This window comes from Arvicola amphibius, chromosome 9 (assembly GCF_903992535.2).
Source record: "Arvicola amphibius chromosome 9, mArvAmp1.2, whole genome shotgun sequence".
NCBI lineage: Eukaryota > Metazoa > Chordata > Mammalia > Rodentia > Cricetidae > Arvicola > Arvicola amphibius.
The window spans coordinates 2,415,892-2,431,212 of NC_052055.2; the positions used below are offsets into that span (position 1 = coordinate 2,415,892).

Genomic DNA, 15,321 nt, shown 5'->3' on the forward strand with positions numbered 1-15,321 from the left:
TATTAAAATACAAATGAAATGCCACTACACAATACTAATAATACTTAAGTAGCTTTTTTTTTTTTTTCGAGACAGGGTTTCCCTGTAGTTTCTAGAGCCTGTCCTGGAGCTAGCTCTTGTAGACCAGGCTGGCCTCGAACTCAGAGATCCGCCTGCCTCTGCCTCCCGAGTGCTGGGATTAAAGGCGTGCGCCACCACCGTAAGTAGCTTTTATTTTAGTGGCAAATACATCTTTTTTATTTTAGAAGGGAAATACATTTTTTAATCTTTTTCCATTTAAAAATTTCTTGGACAATTTCACACATGCATATAAGAATTTTGGAGCTGGGCAGTGATGGTGCACGCCTTTAATCCCAGCACATGGGAGGCAGAGGGAGGCGGATCTCTGAATTCAAGGCCAGCCTGGTCTATAAGAGCTAGTTCAGGACAGCTAGGGCGTTTACACAGAGAATTCCTGTCTCAAAAAAAAAAAAAAAAAACCTTTGGTCATGTCATCTCGCCATTGAAAGTTTCACACATGTAAATAAGAATGTTGATCATGTCATCCCTCCATCCCCCCCTTTCATAGTACCTTCCTTTCCTGCCGAAACATTCCCCTTCCCAGAAAACCTCCTCCTCCTTCATGTCTTCTTTTGGTTTGTGATCCACTGAGTTTAATTATAGTTGCTTATATGAACATGGATGAGAGATTATTTTCTGGAATGTGGGCAACTTAGCAATGGCTATACCTCTGTAAAGATGACACTCCTTACCCAGGCACCATTCACTGCCCGTGATGCACAGGGAGGAATAGAAGGCCCTTCTCCAGTGATGAACGCTGACAGACCTCACCTTGTGTAATGCTTGTCCAGGTAACAGAGCCATATTGGGTCCACAGCACAGCAGCTGTGCAATATGCATCACTGTTACTGCGGTGAACAGCCTTTCTGATGAAGGCTGAGGATAACTTGTCTATAAACATGAGTATTCAGAAGGCAGTCAGGCAGAGTGACTGTTTAGCAGGCCTGCCCGTTGGCACCTCCCCAGCCATGAGCCCTGAACCAGTTTTACAGAACCAGGCATGAGTTTCCTCTTGTGGAAGAGGCCTCAAATCCAACCAGAAATCAGTGGTCATCCCCATGACAAGCCATTTTTGCAACAGAGGACATGTGTTGCCTGGCAAATCCTTCCTGGCAAATAGACAGATGAGCCTACTGGTGACATTTTCTCCTACAACTCCCTGAGTGCCACAAGCCTTAAAGGAGCAAAGCTCTCTGGTCAGCTCATCTCAGTTCCCATATGTCCTATGACTAAAGCGTATGGTGTTGAAGTCAAATATATCTTTAACTCTTGTAATGTGTGCATAGGCATTGAATTGAAATGTTTTCAATGGGAGTTTCATGCGAATAGACTAATGCCCTCCCTTAAGCAATAAAAAGAGGATACATGACTGAAAATCTTGACAACCTCATAACTGGGATGTAGTGGAACCTATTTCTATAGTAGTTTTCTATTGTTTCCAGAATTCTGAGTAGCTTGGAATGTTTCATTGAGGAATATTAGCAGTAGGGTCAGCCCCCAACAAGTTGTGAAATCAGAAGTTTTTCTTTGGCTTTCCTCATTGTTTTAGACTCACACAGTTCTCTTCCTCCTCCTCCATGTTGAGACAGCCAGCTTCCATCACCTCTGAGTGGCCTAATGGCTCCACACTGCCTCCAGCTTAGCCTTTCTTAAGTCAGGTACTGATCCCATTAGAACTTACTGGTGCTTTTTCCCTTCAAATTTCCAGTATGACAGCCAATTTTCATTAGCTATTGTGTGTTAACTCTGACGTAGAGTTTCTGATGTAGAGTTAGAAGCAATTTTAACCCTCTTCACTGTGTAAAGCTCTCCACCAAGACAATGCAGAATTTCCCATTCCACTGCGTGTGTTATGGATTGTGTATTAGCTAAGTATGTTACTGTGCCTTCTCAGCTCCTCCCGTCGTCCACCAAGGTTCCTGCTTACCTCATAGCTCACATTTTTCTTCTCCTAGTTATGAGTCCCTTGATCCACAGAGCAGGCTCACTGACTGTCAGAGAGGAGTTAAAGACTGAGATGTGTTGATCTGAGGTCAGTATGGGTAGAGGACCGCGCTTGGTGATTGTGCAGCAGATAAAGCGCATGGCCCTGTGGTGTGGTGCCCTTAAAGTCCAAACTCAAGATTTATTTTGTGAAAGTTCAGCTCAGTGGTTTTTTTTTTTTTAATCTAAAAACGAGCTAGAGAGATGGCTTAAGGGTTAAAAATACTTGCTCTTACAGAAGACCAATCACACATGGAGACTCACAAACACTGGGACTCCAGTTCAAGAGATTCTGATGCCCCCTTCTGGTCTCTGTGGTTACTTCAGGGAAATGCTCATACACATACATTTTCTTTTTTTTAAATTAATATTTATTTTATTTTTTATTAAAAATTTCCATCCTCTCCCCTCCACCCACACCCCCACTCCTTCTCCAGGCCAAAGAGCAGTCAGGCTTCCCTACATTATGGGAAGTCCAAGGTCCTCCCAATTCCCCTCAGGTCCAGGAAGGTGAGCATCCAAATTGACAAGGCTCCCACAGAGCCCGTCCATGCAGTAGAATCAAAGCCCAGCGCCATTGTCCTTGGCTTCTCAGTCAGCCTCCACCATCAGCCACATTCAAAGAGTCTGGTTAGATCACATGCTCCATCAGTCCCATTCCAACTGGCCTTGGTGATCTCCCATTAGATCTGTCCCACCATCTCAGTGGGTGAACGCACCCCTTGCGGTCCTGACTTCCTTGCTCATGTTCTCCCTCCTTCTGCTCCTCATTAGGACCTTGGGAGCTTAGTCCAGTGCTCCAGTGTGGGTCTCTGTCTCTATCTCCATCCATCACCAGATGAAGGTTCTATGATAATATGCAAGATAATCATCAGTGTGGCTATAGGACAAGGCCAGTTCAGGCACCCTTTCCTCTGCTGTCCAAGGAACAAATACCTAACAAGCAGAACTTATCACTTGCCGGATTGCAATAGCATTCAAGCTCCTGGGCTCTTTGGGCAGGAGTAAGATCTAAGTGCTAACATTTTTATGGGCTCAATGTATGCTAATGAGTTGCTTTGCCTCATTTTATTCGTACAGAAAAGTATGACAATACCTATGTCATTATTCACTTTTTAGAGGAACTAATGTTAGAAAAATCAGTTTGCCGAAGAACCTGTAGCAAGTGGAGCTGGTATTTAAATCCCAATAGGTCTGACTACAAACTTTTTGGCAAACTGATATAGGCTGAATTACCCATATCAATTCAGTGTGTGAATGTCTGCTCATTCACATATGAATTATGCACTCATTGAACATCTCTCTCAACATTTGCCGTACACCCTTCCAGGTGTGAGAAAACCTGGTACTTGGCCAAATGGAAACCATTCCCCCGAGGAATGTGTCACTTGTGGAGATGGCGCGTGCATGACCTGGACAGGGAGAGCTGTGAGGCAGACCCGCAAAGGGGACGCCTACCGGCACTCAAAAGTAGAGGATTCTTCTATTTGGGGAGTTGCAAGGCTCAAAGAAAGGTAGCATTTGATTTGAGCTTTGACAGATGGCACAGTGAGAAAATAGGCATTTCCGATTCGAAGGATTATAGGAATAATGGCCCAGAGAGGCCGTGGAGAAGCTTGTTGTGGGCAGCAAGAGCAGAACTTCTTTCCTTTTCTCTCGCTGATTCCATTTTGTTTTGTTTTGTTCTCTAGCACAGGCTTCAAACCCCCATGTGCCTGTGCAGCTGAGGGCGACTTTGAACTTCCAGTTACTCTTCCTCATGCCTGACACAGTTTCAAAAAGCAGTAGTCTGCACTGGATTCTGTGACTGTCCGCAAACATACGCATCTCTTTCCGTGTACTCAAGCACTTTGATGACTTCCTTCTTCATCGCACATGCTTGCTCAGAACACATCACTGTGGGGCTTTAGAGGTGACTCAGTGGATAAAGTACTTGCTGTCTATACTGGACAGTCTTATGTTAACTTGACACAAGCTAGAGTTATCTGAAAGAATAGAACATCATTGAGAAAATGCTCCCCGTAAGATTTGTCTGTAGGGGCTGGAGAGATGGCTCAGTGGTTAAGAGCATTGCCTGTTCTTCCAAAGGTCATGAGTTCAATTCCCGGCAACCACATGGTGGCTCACAACCATCTGTAATGAGGTCTGCTGCCCTCTTCTGGTCTGCAGACACACACAGACAGAATAATGTATACATAATAAATAAATAAATAAATAAATAAGTAAGTAAGTAAGAAAGCAAATAAATAAATAAGTAAATAAATAAGTAAGTAAATAAGTAAGTAAATAGTAAGTAATAAATAAATAAATATTTTTTGAAAAAGATCTGTCTGTAGGACATTTGCTTAATTAGTAATTAGAGGACCCAGCCCATGTGGTGCTATTCCTGGGCTGGGTCCTGGATTCTATAAGAAAATCGGCTGAGCAAACCAGTAAGCAGTACTCCTTCATGGCCTCTGCATCAGATTCTGCCTCCAGGTTCCAGCCTTCGGTGATGAACCACAATGTGGAAGTGTAAACCAAATAAACCCTCTCCTCCCCAACCCTCTTTTGATCATGGTGTCTCATCACAGCAATAGTAGCCCTAAGATACTGTGAACCCGAGTTCAGTGAAAAACCAGGGTAATGCCTTCGCCTGAAACCCCTATGCTGGAAGGCAAAAATGGAAGGATCCCCGAGGATCCTTGCTGACCAGCCAGTGAGCTCCAGATTCACAATAATGTGAAGTGTGACACAGGAAGACACTTGATGCTGCTCTCCATCCTTCACATGTGTGTGTGCACATGACACACATGTACATCATGCTCTCACATCACAGTAACAGTAAAACAAGACCTGAGAAATAAACGGAGACGCAGCCCTTACTTCACAGTACCTAGGAATGTCTCTTCCCACATACCTGTGCAAAACCTGAAGCTGTCAACTTCTTCAGCTGCCAGGTTAATAAGTACATTATTCCATTGTTACATATTTGCTTAAATTAGAATTTCTTGAGTATTATTAAAGTCTGGTAGCATTTTCATGTCTGCAGTTCAGTTTTATTTGTTCTGTGAAATAGTTTTTTAAGGTCTGTGCTTTAGCCTGTGCAGGCTGGTGTCTCACGGGTGCTATGGAAAGTATCGGCTCCTCAGTCAGAGTCAAAGCCTGCATTAGCGGACAGCCCAGCAAGCAATGTGAGCATCCCATTGTGTGGGTTCCCCTTGCTTTCTGACAGTGCTATGCAGAAAGGCCCCGGGGAAACGCTGTGCTGCCATGGACACTGGGCACAGCTGAGGTGTGTGGAGCTGGTGGTGTCTCTTTAAGGCACATGTTTTCTTCCATATGCTTCCCAGTTGGTTTATTAGAGCAGTCTCCTGTCTGAGCAACTTGTACCTGATCTCTCATTGGGTATTGCCTGGCTTGCCCTGTCTGCTTTTTTATTTTTACCAATAACATTTTTTTCCTGATTGCTGAATTTTGTTGCATACATAGCAATACTTTGCTGTTTAAAAATCAAAATGTAGCAGCTTTCTTTTCTCTTAGCTTTCCTTCTGTGGTCTTTACAGACTTGACCCTGTGTTTACTTTTGTGTGAACGGTGGTGCGGGTCTCACTTTGTCTTCGCCCTTACACTTCCGCCGTCCGGCTGCGGTCTGGAGGTGTGCCCTGTTCAGCAGTACTGCCGCTCCCTGCTTGGCTGTTCCTGGCCCTTAATCTACTTGTGTCTTAAATCCAGCCCTAGCTTTGAAATACTGGAGGTTTAGAAAAAGTATTGAGTTTGTTCTCCATTGGTTTTCTTTTGTATAGAAAACTGTGGGTGTTTTTTGCTATTAAGTGAGTCTTTCTTTTAAATGAGTCTTCTGGAGTAAACAGGGGTAGCGTGACTGAAAAGAACATCCTGCAGCGTCCTCTTCTACCCTTATCTTCCTACCACGCTGTAAGCTTATAGCTTCTGTGGAGCATGTACAGAGCATGATTTTAATTTTATATTTTTAAATTTTTATTTATGTATTTTGTGTGTATGGTTGTTTTGCCTGTGTATGTGTCTGTGCATCATGTACATGTGTGTGCCCTCAAAGGTCAGAAGAGGGTGTCAGATGCCCTGGGTTTGGAGTTACAGACAGTTGTGAGCCACCATGCTGGTGCTGGAGATTGAACCTGTGTCCCCCAAAGGAACGCTGAGCCATCTCTGAGCCCATAGTTTCTAATTTATAACTTCTTGTTTTTTTTTTCTCTGTTTTCCTGTAGGTCCCTTGTAGTTTGGAATATTGGGATGAACTCCAGAAGGTCTTTGTTTCATTCCAAGAATTCAGCCTGTCTGAAAGCAAAGTCTGTGAATTGCAGTTGCCAGACATCAGTCTTGTGAGCGACCAGAAGAAACTGGTGTCCTCCGATCTGTGGAGAATTGTTCTGAACAGCAGTCAGAATGCAGCGGATGACCAGAGGTCAGCAGACAGCTACCGGGCTTTGATCACAGTGTAGTCTGAGGGCCCGGGAAAGAGCCTGTCGCCTAAATATAAAACTAAAATAATGAACAGTGTCAGTCGAACAGAACAGTCCATCATCCTGAGCCGAACACAGACTCTCGATGTAGTGCTCAGAATGACGAAAACAAGCCTGGGCAGTAAAGGAGGGATGTGTAAGAGTAACTGTCCATATATAAAGTCAGGCTTTGAAAATATATTCATCTTTAATGATTTTTTTTAACTTTAAGAGGTAAATCTGCAGACGCTAGGAACATCTGACCAACCAAGATCAAGCAGCTGTCACTTGCAGCTGTAAAGTCACAGTTGTCGTGATGGATTCCAGGAGCTACAAGCTGCAGATACTCTTGATCACATCTCCAGAGCTTCCTAGACACATTACAATTCCAGATTATGCCCATTTCTAGTATTTGCCTTCTTGGTGTACGTCTAGTCTTAAAGCTGTTCAGCAGGTCCCCTGCTAAGCCTTTGTGCTTACGCTGTCATGAAAGAGAAGAAAAAGAATGTGAGCCTCAACCCTTCCTGGGCCGTGGGCTGCGTGCGGTGAGGCGCCGCAACCAGGGACCCTTCCTGGGCCGTGGGCTGCGTGCGGTGAGACGCTGCTGCTCTTCCCTTTCAGGGTCTTTCCTTCAGGCCTCCTCGAGGGTTAGCCTTAGTGCCTGCTGCCTTAGCTCCCTTGTCTAGTTCCTACCTCTCCTTCCTGGACAACATTCAAACACTATGGGAAGGAAGACATCCACCACGGCAGTGCTTTGCAGATCAAGTGTTTATGTAACTTTGATTATGCCCATATGTGGTCATAACACAGCTTGTTGTGCTGGTTTCTCCTTTATGCTGTAAATAGTGGCAAATGATTTTTCTTCTGAAAGTATTTATTTGTATTGATAATGTGTGCTTTGTTGAAGCAGTTACACTGACATAACTCTGGCTAGCATTTTGGTCTATAGCCTCACAGTCTCTTTCACTGACTGTATTATATGTTTCTTAATATTTTTTAACATCATATATTCTATTTCCAGGTTATCTAGGCCCTTTAAAAATAATTACCTTCCAGTATTCTGTCAGTGAAAGTTCATGTGAGAAGGAAGGTCTTGATTTTGCTAAAAGTAAAAGAGCAGTAAAAAGTACCAGGCCCCAGGGGTTTATAGATGGCGAGGGAGACGGCTTTCTCAGAGTAGAGGTTACCTCACCACAAACCAGGAGGCTTCTGAGAATAAGCTGTTTCATTCATAGTATCAAGTTAGAAATGATTTCTTGATGTTGATTGTGGGAGAATGCATTTTCACCATGGAAAGTACTCTGGACAAGATCAGTGCCTCTGGCTCTGGAGCACTCACAAAGCCCTCAGAGGGTAGAAATGCACGTCACCAGTCACTCGGCCTCTGTCCATCAAGCTGGTGACACTGCAATCACAGACATTTGGCCCTGGCTGGAGAATTTGTACATTACCTAATATTTTACAATTAATCTTATTTTGAATTGTTTGGGATGAATACCTTTTCAAGTAGAAACTGGTATTAATGAAATTTAATTATATCTTATTTAAAATTCAGTGTAATGAATCACTATTAATATTGTACACAAGTTGGAAAAGCAAGTTGGGTCTCAAAATGGAGGGCCATGAGCCAAGGGAAGCAGAGCAGTTGAGAAGACACTCTGCTCTTGCTTTGGAACCACAGACAGTTGTTTAAGAGAACACTCTGGAAAGGGCACAGTTATAGACTGTGTGATAATGAGAGGCCCCCAAACAAAACGTTCCAGGAGCTTTGGTGTTATGACTTGCTCTTGTTTTACTGAGGTAGAAGCAGCAATGTCTACTAGATACAAGATTGCTGAGTGCTCAGTGGAACCAAAGAGAGATGCTGCCCACTGAAGAGTGAAGGAAATGTTTGCCAGTGGTATGAGAGGAAGATACAGAGGAATATCATTTGAGAGGCTGCTTTGAAAGGTGTGGCAGGACTGAGGCCATAGAAGTTACAGAAGACAAGCAGAGTGGGGAGGGGACTTGCTTGCGTTACTTTTGGTGATGAAGCTGTCATTTAGAAATGCCATACTCCTGATGAGATGGTTGGGAAGTGAAGATGACCCTTTCTACGCCAGAGAGACATCTGCTGGAGCATGGAGGTCATGGAGCAAACCTTTGTAGAAGAGGAGGCCGCCACGGGGGAGGTGGCAGCAGCAGAGGTCCTTCTAGTCACAGTAGCAGAGGAGGTTATGGTGGTAGAGATACTGGATAAAATGAATTTGGGTGTGATGGCGGTAACTGGGAGTGTGGCCTGGTTGTACTAGAGGAAGCTGTGGTGGTGGGCCAGGATGTAGAAACCAAGGTGGTAGACACTGTGCTGAAGGAGGAGGGCAGGATGGTTACAATGAAAGAGGCGATTTTAGTGGAGGTGACTGTGGCAGTGGTGGAAACTATAGTTGTGTGTGCAATTATGTTGGACAACCGCAATCAGATTTGGGTCACCGTGAGGACATTGTTGGTCTAGGACACTCAGGTAGTCCTTGTGGTGGTAGAAGTGTGGGGTGAAGTAGCCAAAGGTTTTTAAGGGCAGCAGAAAGGGACTGGTACATTTCTTAGGAGGAGAGAGCAGGGAACTGTCAGGAAAGCTGCAGGTTACTCTGAGAAAGTCGTCCCAGGTGCACTAGAGGAACTGAAAAAGTCTGCCACAGTCGGAAATGTCACTGCAGCTTGTTGGAGGAAGGTCCCTTGTTGGTTCCCAGCTGCTCAGCCCTGAAATAATCACACAGAAACTGTATTATTTAAATCACTGCTTGGCCCATTGGCTCTAGCCTCTTAATAGCTAACTCTTACATCTTAATTTAACCCATCTTCATTAATCTGTGCATCACCACAAGGTCATGGCCTACCAGCAACGTTTTAGCACGTCTGTCTCCAGTGGGGCTCCATGACTTCTCTCTGACTCTGCCTTCTTCCTCCCAGCATTCAGTTTAGTTTTCCCCGCCTAGCTAAATTCTGCCCTACCAACAGGCCAAGGCAGTTTCTTTATTAACCAGTGGTGTTCATAGCATACAGAGGGCACTGCAACATCAGCAGCTTAAGCAGAAAACCCTTCTTCTCAGGACTACCATAGCCACAGTTACAAGAGAGCACAGCTATTGACTAATGCAGTGTAGTGTCCATTGTGTGCATGCCTGAGGTCTTTCCTGTGTTGTAGCTTTGTCTGTTTCTTTCTCTTTTCATTACATCAGGTAGTTGCGATTGTGGTAGTAGTGCCAGGAATCAGAATTAAAGAGTGTTTAGCTTTTCAGTGTCTGCATTGTTCAGACTTTTCATATTTTAGTGTAGAGATTGTTGAAGGTCTTTTCTTGTGAGTTAGCAAGTAAATATCATTAATTACAGTTTTGTATAAATTTTCCTAAAATTAACTATAGAGAAACCCCTACTGACTTCCTGTTTAAGAGGACTCATTCTCCTGTTTCTGAAACTGTGATGGATGGGCATGGCATGTAAGGAGGATAGATGCTTGTTGGCTCGAAATGTGTGCTTAGATAGTGATGGATGGGTAATTAAATTAACATATTTGTGAATTTAATAGGAATAAGATTTCCTTAAAATGAAAAAAATTAAAAGTTAATGTTTTATTTATGTGCATTTTCCTTCAAAATGTAATCATGATTTTAGGTGTGTTAGATTTATTGAGTCCTGTGTTAAGAACGTCCCTGTTCCACATTTACATGGTCTCATTGAAACTGCTGATGGTAGTTTTGGGGGCAGCCCATGTCTGTTGCTCTGCTTGGTTTCTGGAAAGGGACAATAGATGTTTTCCACCTCCCACTTCAACATTCTTGACTGATGGTTCAGACCACCGAGGTCTCTGAGCAAACTCAGGGTACCTGGTTTTATTCTGTTTTCAAGTCTTATAGCCTAGACGCCCATAAACCTTCAGTCACTTTCTTTGCTTATTATTGGGTTTTTTTGGGGAGTTTTTTGTCCCATACAAGTTTTCAGAGCTAAAAAATAAAATTCACTAAATGAACCCCTAACTTGCCAACATACTTTTCCTGATTTACCATATAAATCTTGCTACATGAAACCAAGGATAATTCAAGTGTCATTGTCCAAAATAAGTATAGCTTCTCACTTCTCCATATCCCATTGGAGTAGTCTCAGATTCCCTAAAGCTCAATGACTGTTCTATGCATTTCAGCCCAAACATGGTGCTGTGAGTTACAATTAGTCTGGAAGGCCCTGATTGAAGAGTTTTAGAATATGAGGTCATATATCTGCAAAGTCACGTCAGCTGCCTTGCTCCAGTCAGCGCTTAAAACTTCATCCGAGTCCTAAGTGAACAGCCTGCTGTTACCCTTTCTTTGGCAGTTGAATGCTGAGTTCAAAATTTACTTGGTTTTTTTAACCACTAAGCAAAACAAGCAATAAAAAAGATGACAGGGAAAAAATAAATCACCATTACTATGTTTTCCTAAAAGGAATATAAATACATTTCATGCAATTTCTAGAAAGAAAACATCAATCCTTTGATAATGTGTCAATATTACACGCAAGGACTAGGCTGTAGTTCCGTGGTAGTGTGTGCCTAGCATATCCAAGGACTGGGCTGTAGTTCCGTGGCAGTGTGTGCCTAGCATATCCAAGGCCCTGGGTTTTCTTCTCAGCACCAGAACAACAAAAACTTGAATGTAAACAGATGCTTTTATAGTTAGGACTGATGTGTTTGTCCAACACTCTTATGACTAGAGATGTTCTTACCATAATCCTCTCAGTGGTTTAAGACAGGTCAGCTCAGACCCTTGTGCTTTACTGTAAGGAAGGTTATGCGAATAAAAAAAAATTCTCATGGACCAGAGAGAAGAGGGGAAGGGAGGGGGAGAGTCCGCATCCTGTAGGCAGCTTGACAATGGCATCCCTGGACATGTGTGAATAGCGGGGTTAACCATGTAGAGATGCCGAGATCAACTGAGGGCTTCACTGGTAAAGACAGATTATTGTTGGGAGGTGTGCCACTTTTAGGGGTTCACTCCTAAAGAACTTATATAAATGAATTTGTAGATAGTATATCTGACCCCCCCTACACTGTCATTAAGATAGGATCAGTTTACATGCTGACATCCTGAATTCCCCTTATTTAAAGCATTCATGACCTTCCATAGGCCACCCAGAAAAGCTGAGAAGCAACCCTGGGCCGCTCTGGAGACCCAGCTGTGTAAAAGCCCTTCTCCTGTTCTCAGTGCTCTAGACATCTGCATTCACAACTTAACTGCACTGTGGTTCAGCGCAGTGCTGGGTCATGAGCTCCACCTATCTCTAGAGTTATTGCCTCTAGGAACTGTTTTCACAGCCTGTTACAAGTGAGCAGTGTCAAGCACCCTGTAAACACTTTGATTGGCCATCATTTTTGGCCTATTCTGAAGGGATGAAGTGTTCAAATATAAATAGTATAGGTTTTGAGGTTTGGGGTTTTACTTCCTATTTCTGCCTAGTTCCTACAGCTTCTTTACTGTAGTGTGTTAAGTGCATGAACAACTAATATATCACTCCTTCTACAAGTATACATTTGATTTTAACCCTGACAATGATATTTGAAACCTCACACACAAATTCGTAGAGAGCTGCTTAAACCGTCATTCCCACTTAGAGACATTGTAGGAATTCCTGGTGTTGGGCACAGAGATGCACACCCACCATGGCAGCACTTGGAAGACAGAGGCCAGAGGACTGGGCATCCCAGGGCAGCCTCTGCTGCAGAGACCGTAGCTGCAGCTTGTGCAGTTGTGGTGCTCTGGAGTTTGTGTTCTGTCTGTAGTCAGTGCTGATTTACTAGCCTTATAGTGCATGCTACATTCCACATAAGTGGAAAGACGTCGGCAAACGTTCCAGTGTGTTATCTTCATGCTCACCAGCCTTTCCATAACCACTTCCCACAGCGGCAGGAGTCACACCCCAGAGAAGCCCACACGTCCACGCCATCCTTCTGAGCTCCTGTCCCATGTCCACTCCCTGTACAAGCAGTGTGTCACCAGTTAGGATGTGCGTTCTTTGAAAGCCAAGGACTTAATTCTTCTGAGACTGGATGACTTCACTCTTCGTTTTAACCAGACCACTATAAAATGTCATGGCCAAGTGAAGAGAAAATTCTTGTAGTGCCGTTAGCCAAAGGACCACTTTCAAAAGTCTATCTATGCCACTTAATGCAGTACCCACTGGGTCCTCAATACAGAGTGTGGATTAGCTCACAGAATATAAGTGTGGACAGTAGAAAGTAAAGCAATAATGGGACATTCGCACGGGCCCAGGAAGTCTCAGGTGTTAAACAGCAGAGCCATGCTCAGAGCTGTGATAGCCTTACACCAATATGGCACCAAACTGTCCGTAAGTTTTGTGAAATGAGTATAGGAAAAAAATTGGATTTGATGTAAATGAACATGCATGGAGACTGAAGAATAGTTTGGAATCTTTCTGCAAATAATCCAAATAGAATATTCAACATAAAGTAAATTTAAAAAAAGAAACTCTTGTGTGTGAGTACCACATAATACTTGATTAACACATTGACTGTAGGATTTTCAGTTATGGCTTTAGAAAGACATTGTGCTCTTGTGACGCTGGGAAGTAGAGGTCACTGAGCTTCCTTTGTCTTCCACAGCTCTGCGAGTGAGTCTGGTTCTCAGAGCACCTGTGAGCCACTTGTAACTCCAACAGCCCTGGCTGCTTGCACCAGAGTCGACTCCTGCTTCACCCCATGGTTTGTCCCGTCTCTCTGCCTGTCGTTCCAGTGTGCTCACCTGGAGTTTCGTCTTTGCCATCACTTGGACCAGCTAGGCACAGGTATGCACCACTTCAGCATCAGGAGGGCATCTGCTCAGTACCATGGCACTTGGTGTTCCCCACACGGTGCTTCACTTTACCGCACCAGCCCTAGGCACTGGCAGATTCACCCCAAGGCTGATCTGGCACAACAGGTTTGACCCTCACTGAGTGGCACTGTGCTGACATGTTTTGACATGTTTCCTGAGAGAAATTTCAAGAAAGTTTTTTTTAATTACTGTTATTCCAATTATAATATTTTTGAAAGAAATACATGTTTTAGTCTGTATCCTACATTAATGGGAAATAGACCCCAAAAATACTTGGTGTTTATCACCTGAGTTCAAGATGCCTAACCTATAAAAGATAGGCACATTCTCATGAAATTACAAGACTCATAATTTTACACATTTTAAAAAATATAAACTCTCCCACCTAGCAAAAGTAGGCTCCTATAAATTCCCAGTCTTACTTGAATAATTACTTTTCAAGTGTTGTGTTCAGTATCAATGCTTTTCTAGTTAATACAGTTTTAGGTTTTGGGTTTTCAGCCTACATGTCATGGAAAAAAAGAGGGAGATTAAAACTGAACATAGCTTCTGTTCAGCATGTTGCCTTTTCAGCAAGAAGAGAGTTTACCTGCTTTTTCCTGAGTCACGTCTTTGTTGTCTAGAGATTCAGACGGTTGTCTGCACCTGTTGCTGTGATCAACAGCTTTATCTGTGGAAGCCATGACTGTCTTTGAGCAGACAAAACAATGTATCTGCAGTGATGGCCGGTCCTTCAAAGACTAACAGCTCAAAAACAATTGTTTACATTTATGAATACCAAGTTCTAAATTCAAAACCAAGTGGGTCATTTAAGTCACCCCCTTTGTTTCCATGCAGAATTGGCACATCCTAATTGCTATTTGTCTTGTTTCCTTCCAAGCTTCACCACGGCATCTCCAGCCATTCATTCCTGATAAAAATGTGCCACCCGAACTCGAGTACATGGTGATTTCCTTCAAAGAACCAACCCTGTATCTTCGACAGTGGAGCAGCGATTCTGTCTGCCAGGAGATCCGGTTCTCCTCGCAGGTGGACTGTAGGCTTCTGGAGTGCAGAAATGTCACAATGCAAACTGTGGTGCAGCCCTTCGGCATCTCGGGGCAGCTCGCGCTCTCCGACGACGGAGTGCAGAGGCTGCTCGACGGCACTGTGATCATGGACTCGGTGCTTGTCAACTTCGGGCAGCATGTGGTTCACTCCCTAAACACTGCGATACAAGCTTGGCAGCAGGTATGCACATTCCCCAGCAGTGTGCAGCTTAGCCACGTCTGGTCAGTCATTACCCTCTCCATGTTACTAGTGAAAGAATGAAGCCTTTGACGAGCACCGCCGTATGCTGGCCTTCTTTGTCTAGGTGAAGTGATGCGAAGCTTCTCTTCAGAAAACTTTGGAGGATGTGGGTTCACACACACATCAGAGATGTTGCCCTGACTAGTATACCACATCTGGGTGGAAAGTAACATAGTCCCAAGAATTTTTTTGAAGTCCTATGGCTTTATTTAGCTAAAGCTTCAACTTCGGTATATTCCAGAGTGTCTGAATGTTAGGTGCAGAAATGAAGGCCCTACAGTAAGCCTTCCAGATTCTCAGACAGAAACATAATGCAGTCTAGTCTTTTCCTTTGCTGACATCCTGCCTTTTGATCCACTAGAATATTCTTATATTCATTGAGAATTGTAGTAACTTTAATAATTGTCCTTGTATTTTTATAAGAAATTATTCATATCAAAAAGCAGGAGATGTATAAACCAATCCTGAATGGCTTATTTAAAATGGAAAACCTGCCAGTGTCTGGCACCATGGAAACAGTCCCATTGGATGTTTGGATGATAATGTATCCAGAGATGCAGAATAAGTCACTTCTGCTTGTGCACTGTTCTCATCGCTGCATCGTCCCCATTCTGTGCATCCTCCTGTGCTGACCTCTCTGCACGGGCACTAGGCAGTGGTGAGGGCGTCTGCTCTGTCAAGGAGTTCAA

General features: G+C 43.6%; 1 protein-coding gene across 1 annotated transcript in view; it reads left to right on the forward strand.

The window, feature by feature from the left end:
• The window catches only part of Vps13b (vacuolar protein sorting 13 homolog B), a 467,803-nt gene that overhangs the window by 370,326 nt on the left and 82,156 nt on the right, over window positions 1–15,321 (forward strand). The window contains 3 exon segments of the mRNA XM_038343548.2: window positions 6,270–6,466; window positions 13,132–13,313; window positions 14,223–14,572. Coding sequence (XP_038199476.1) covers window positions 6,270–6,466; window positions 13,132–13,313; window positions 14,223–14,572 — 729 coding nt within the window.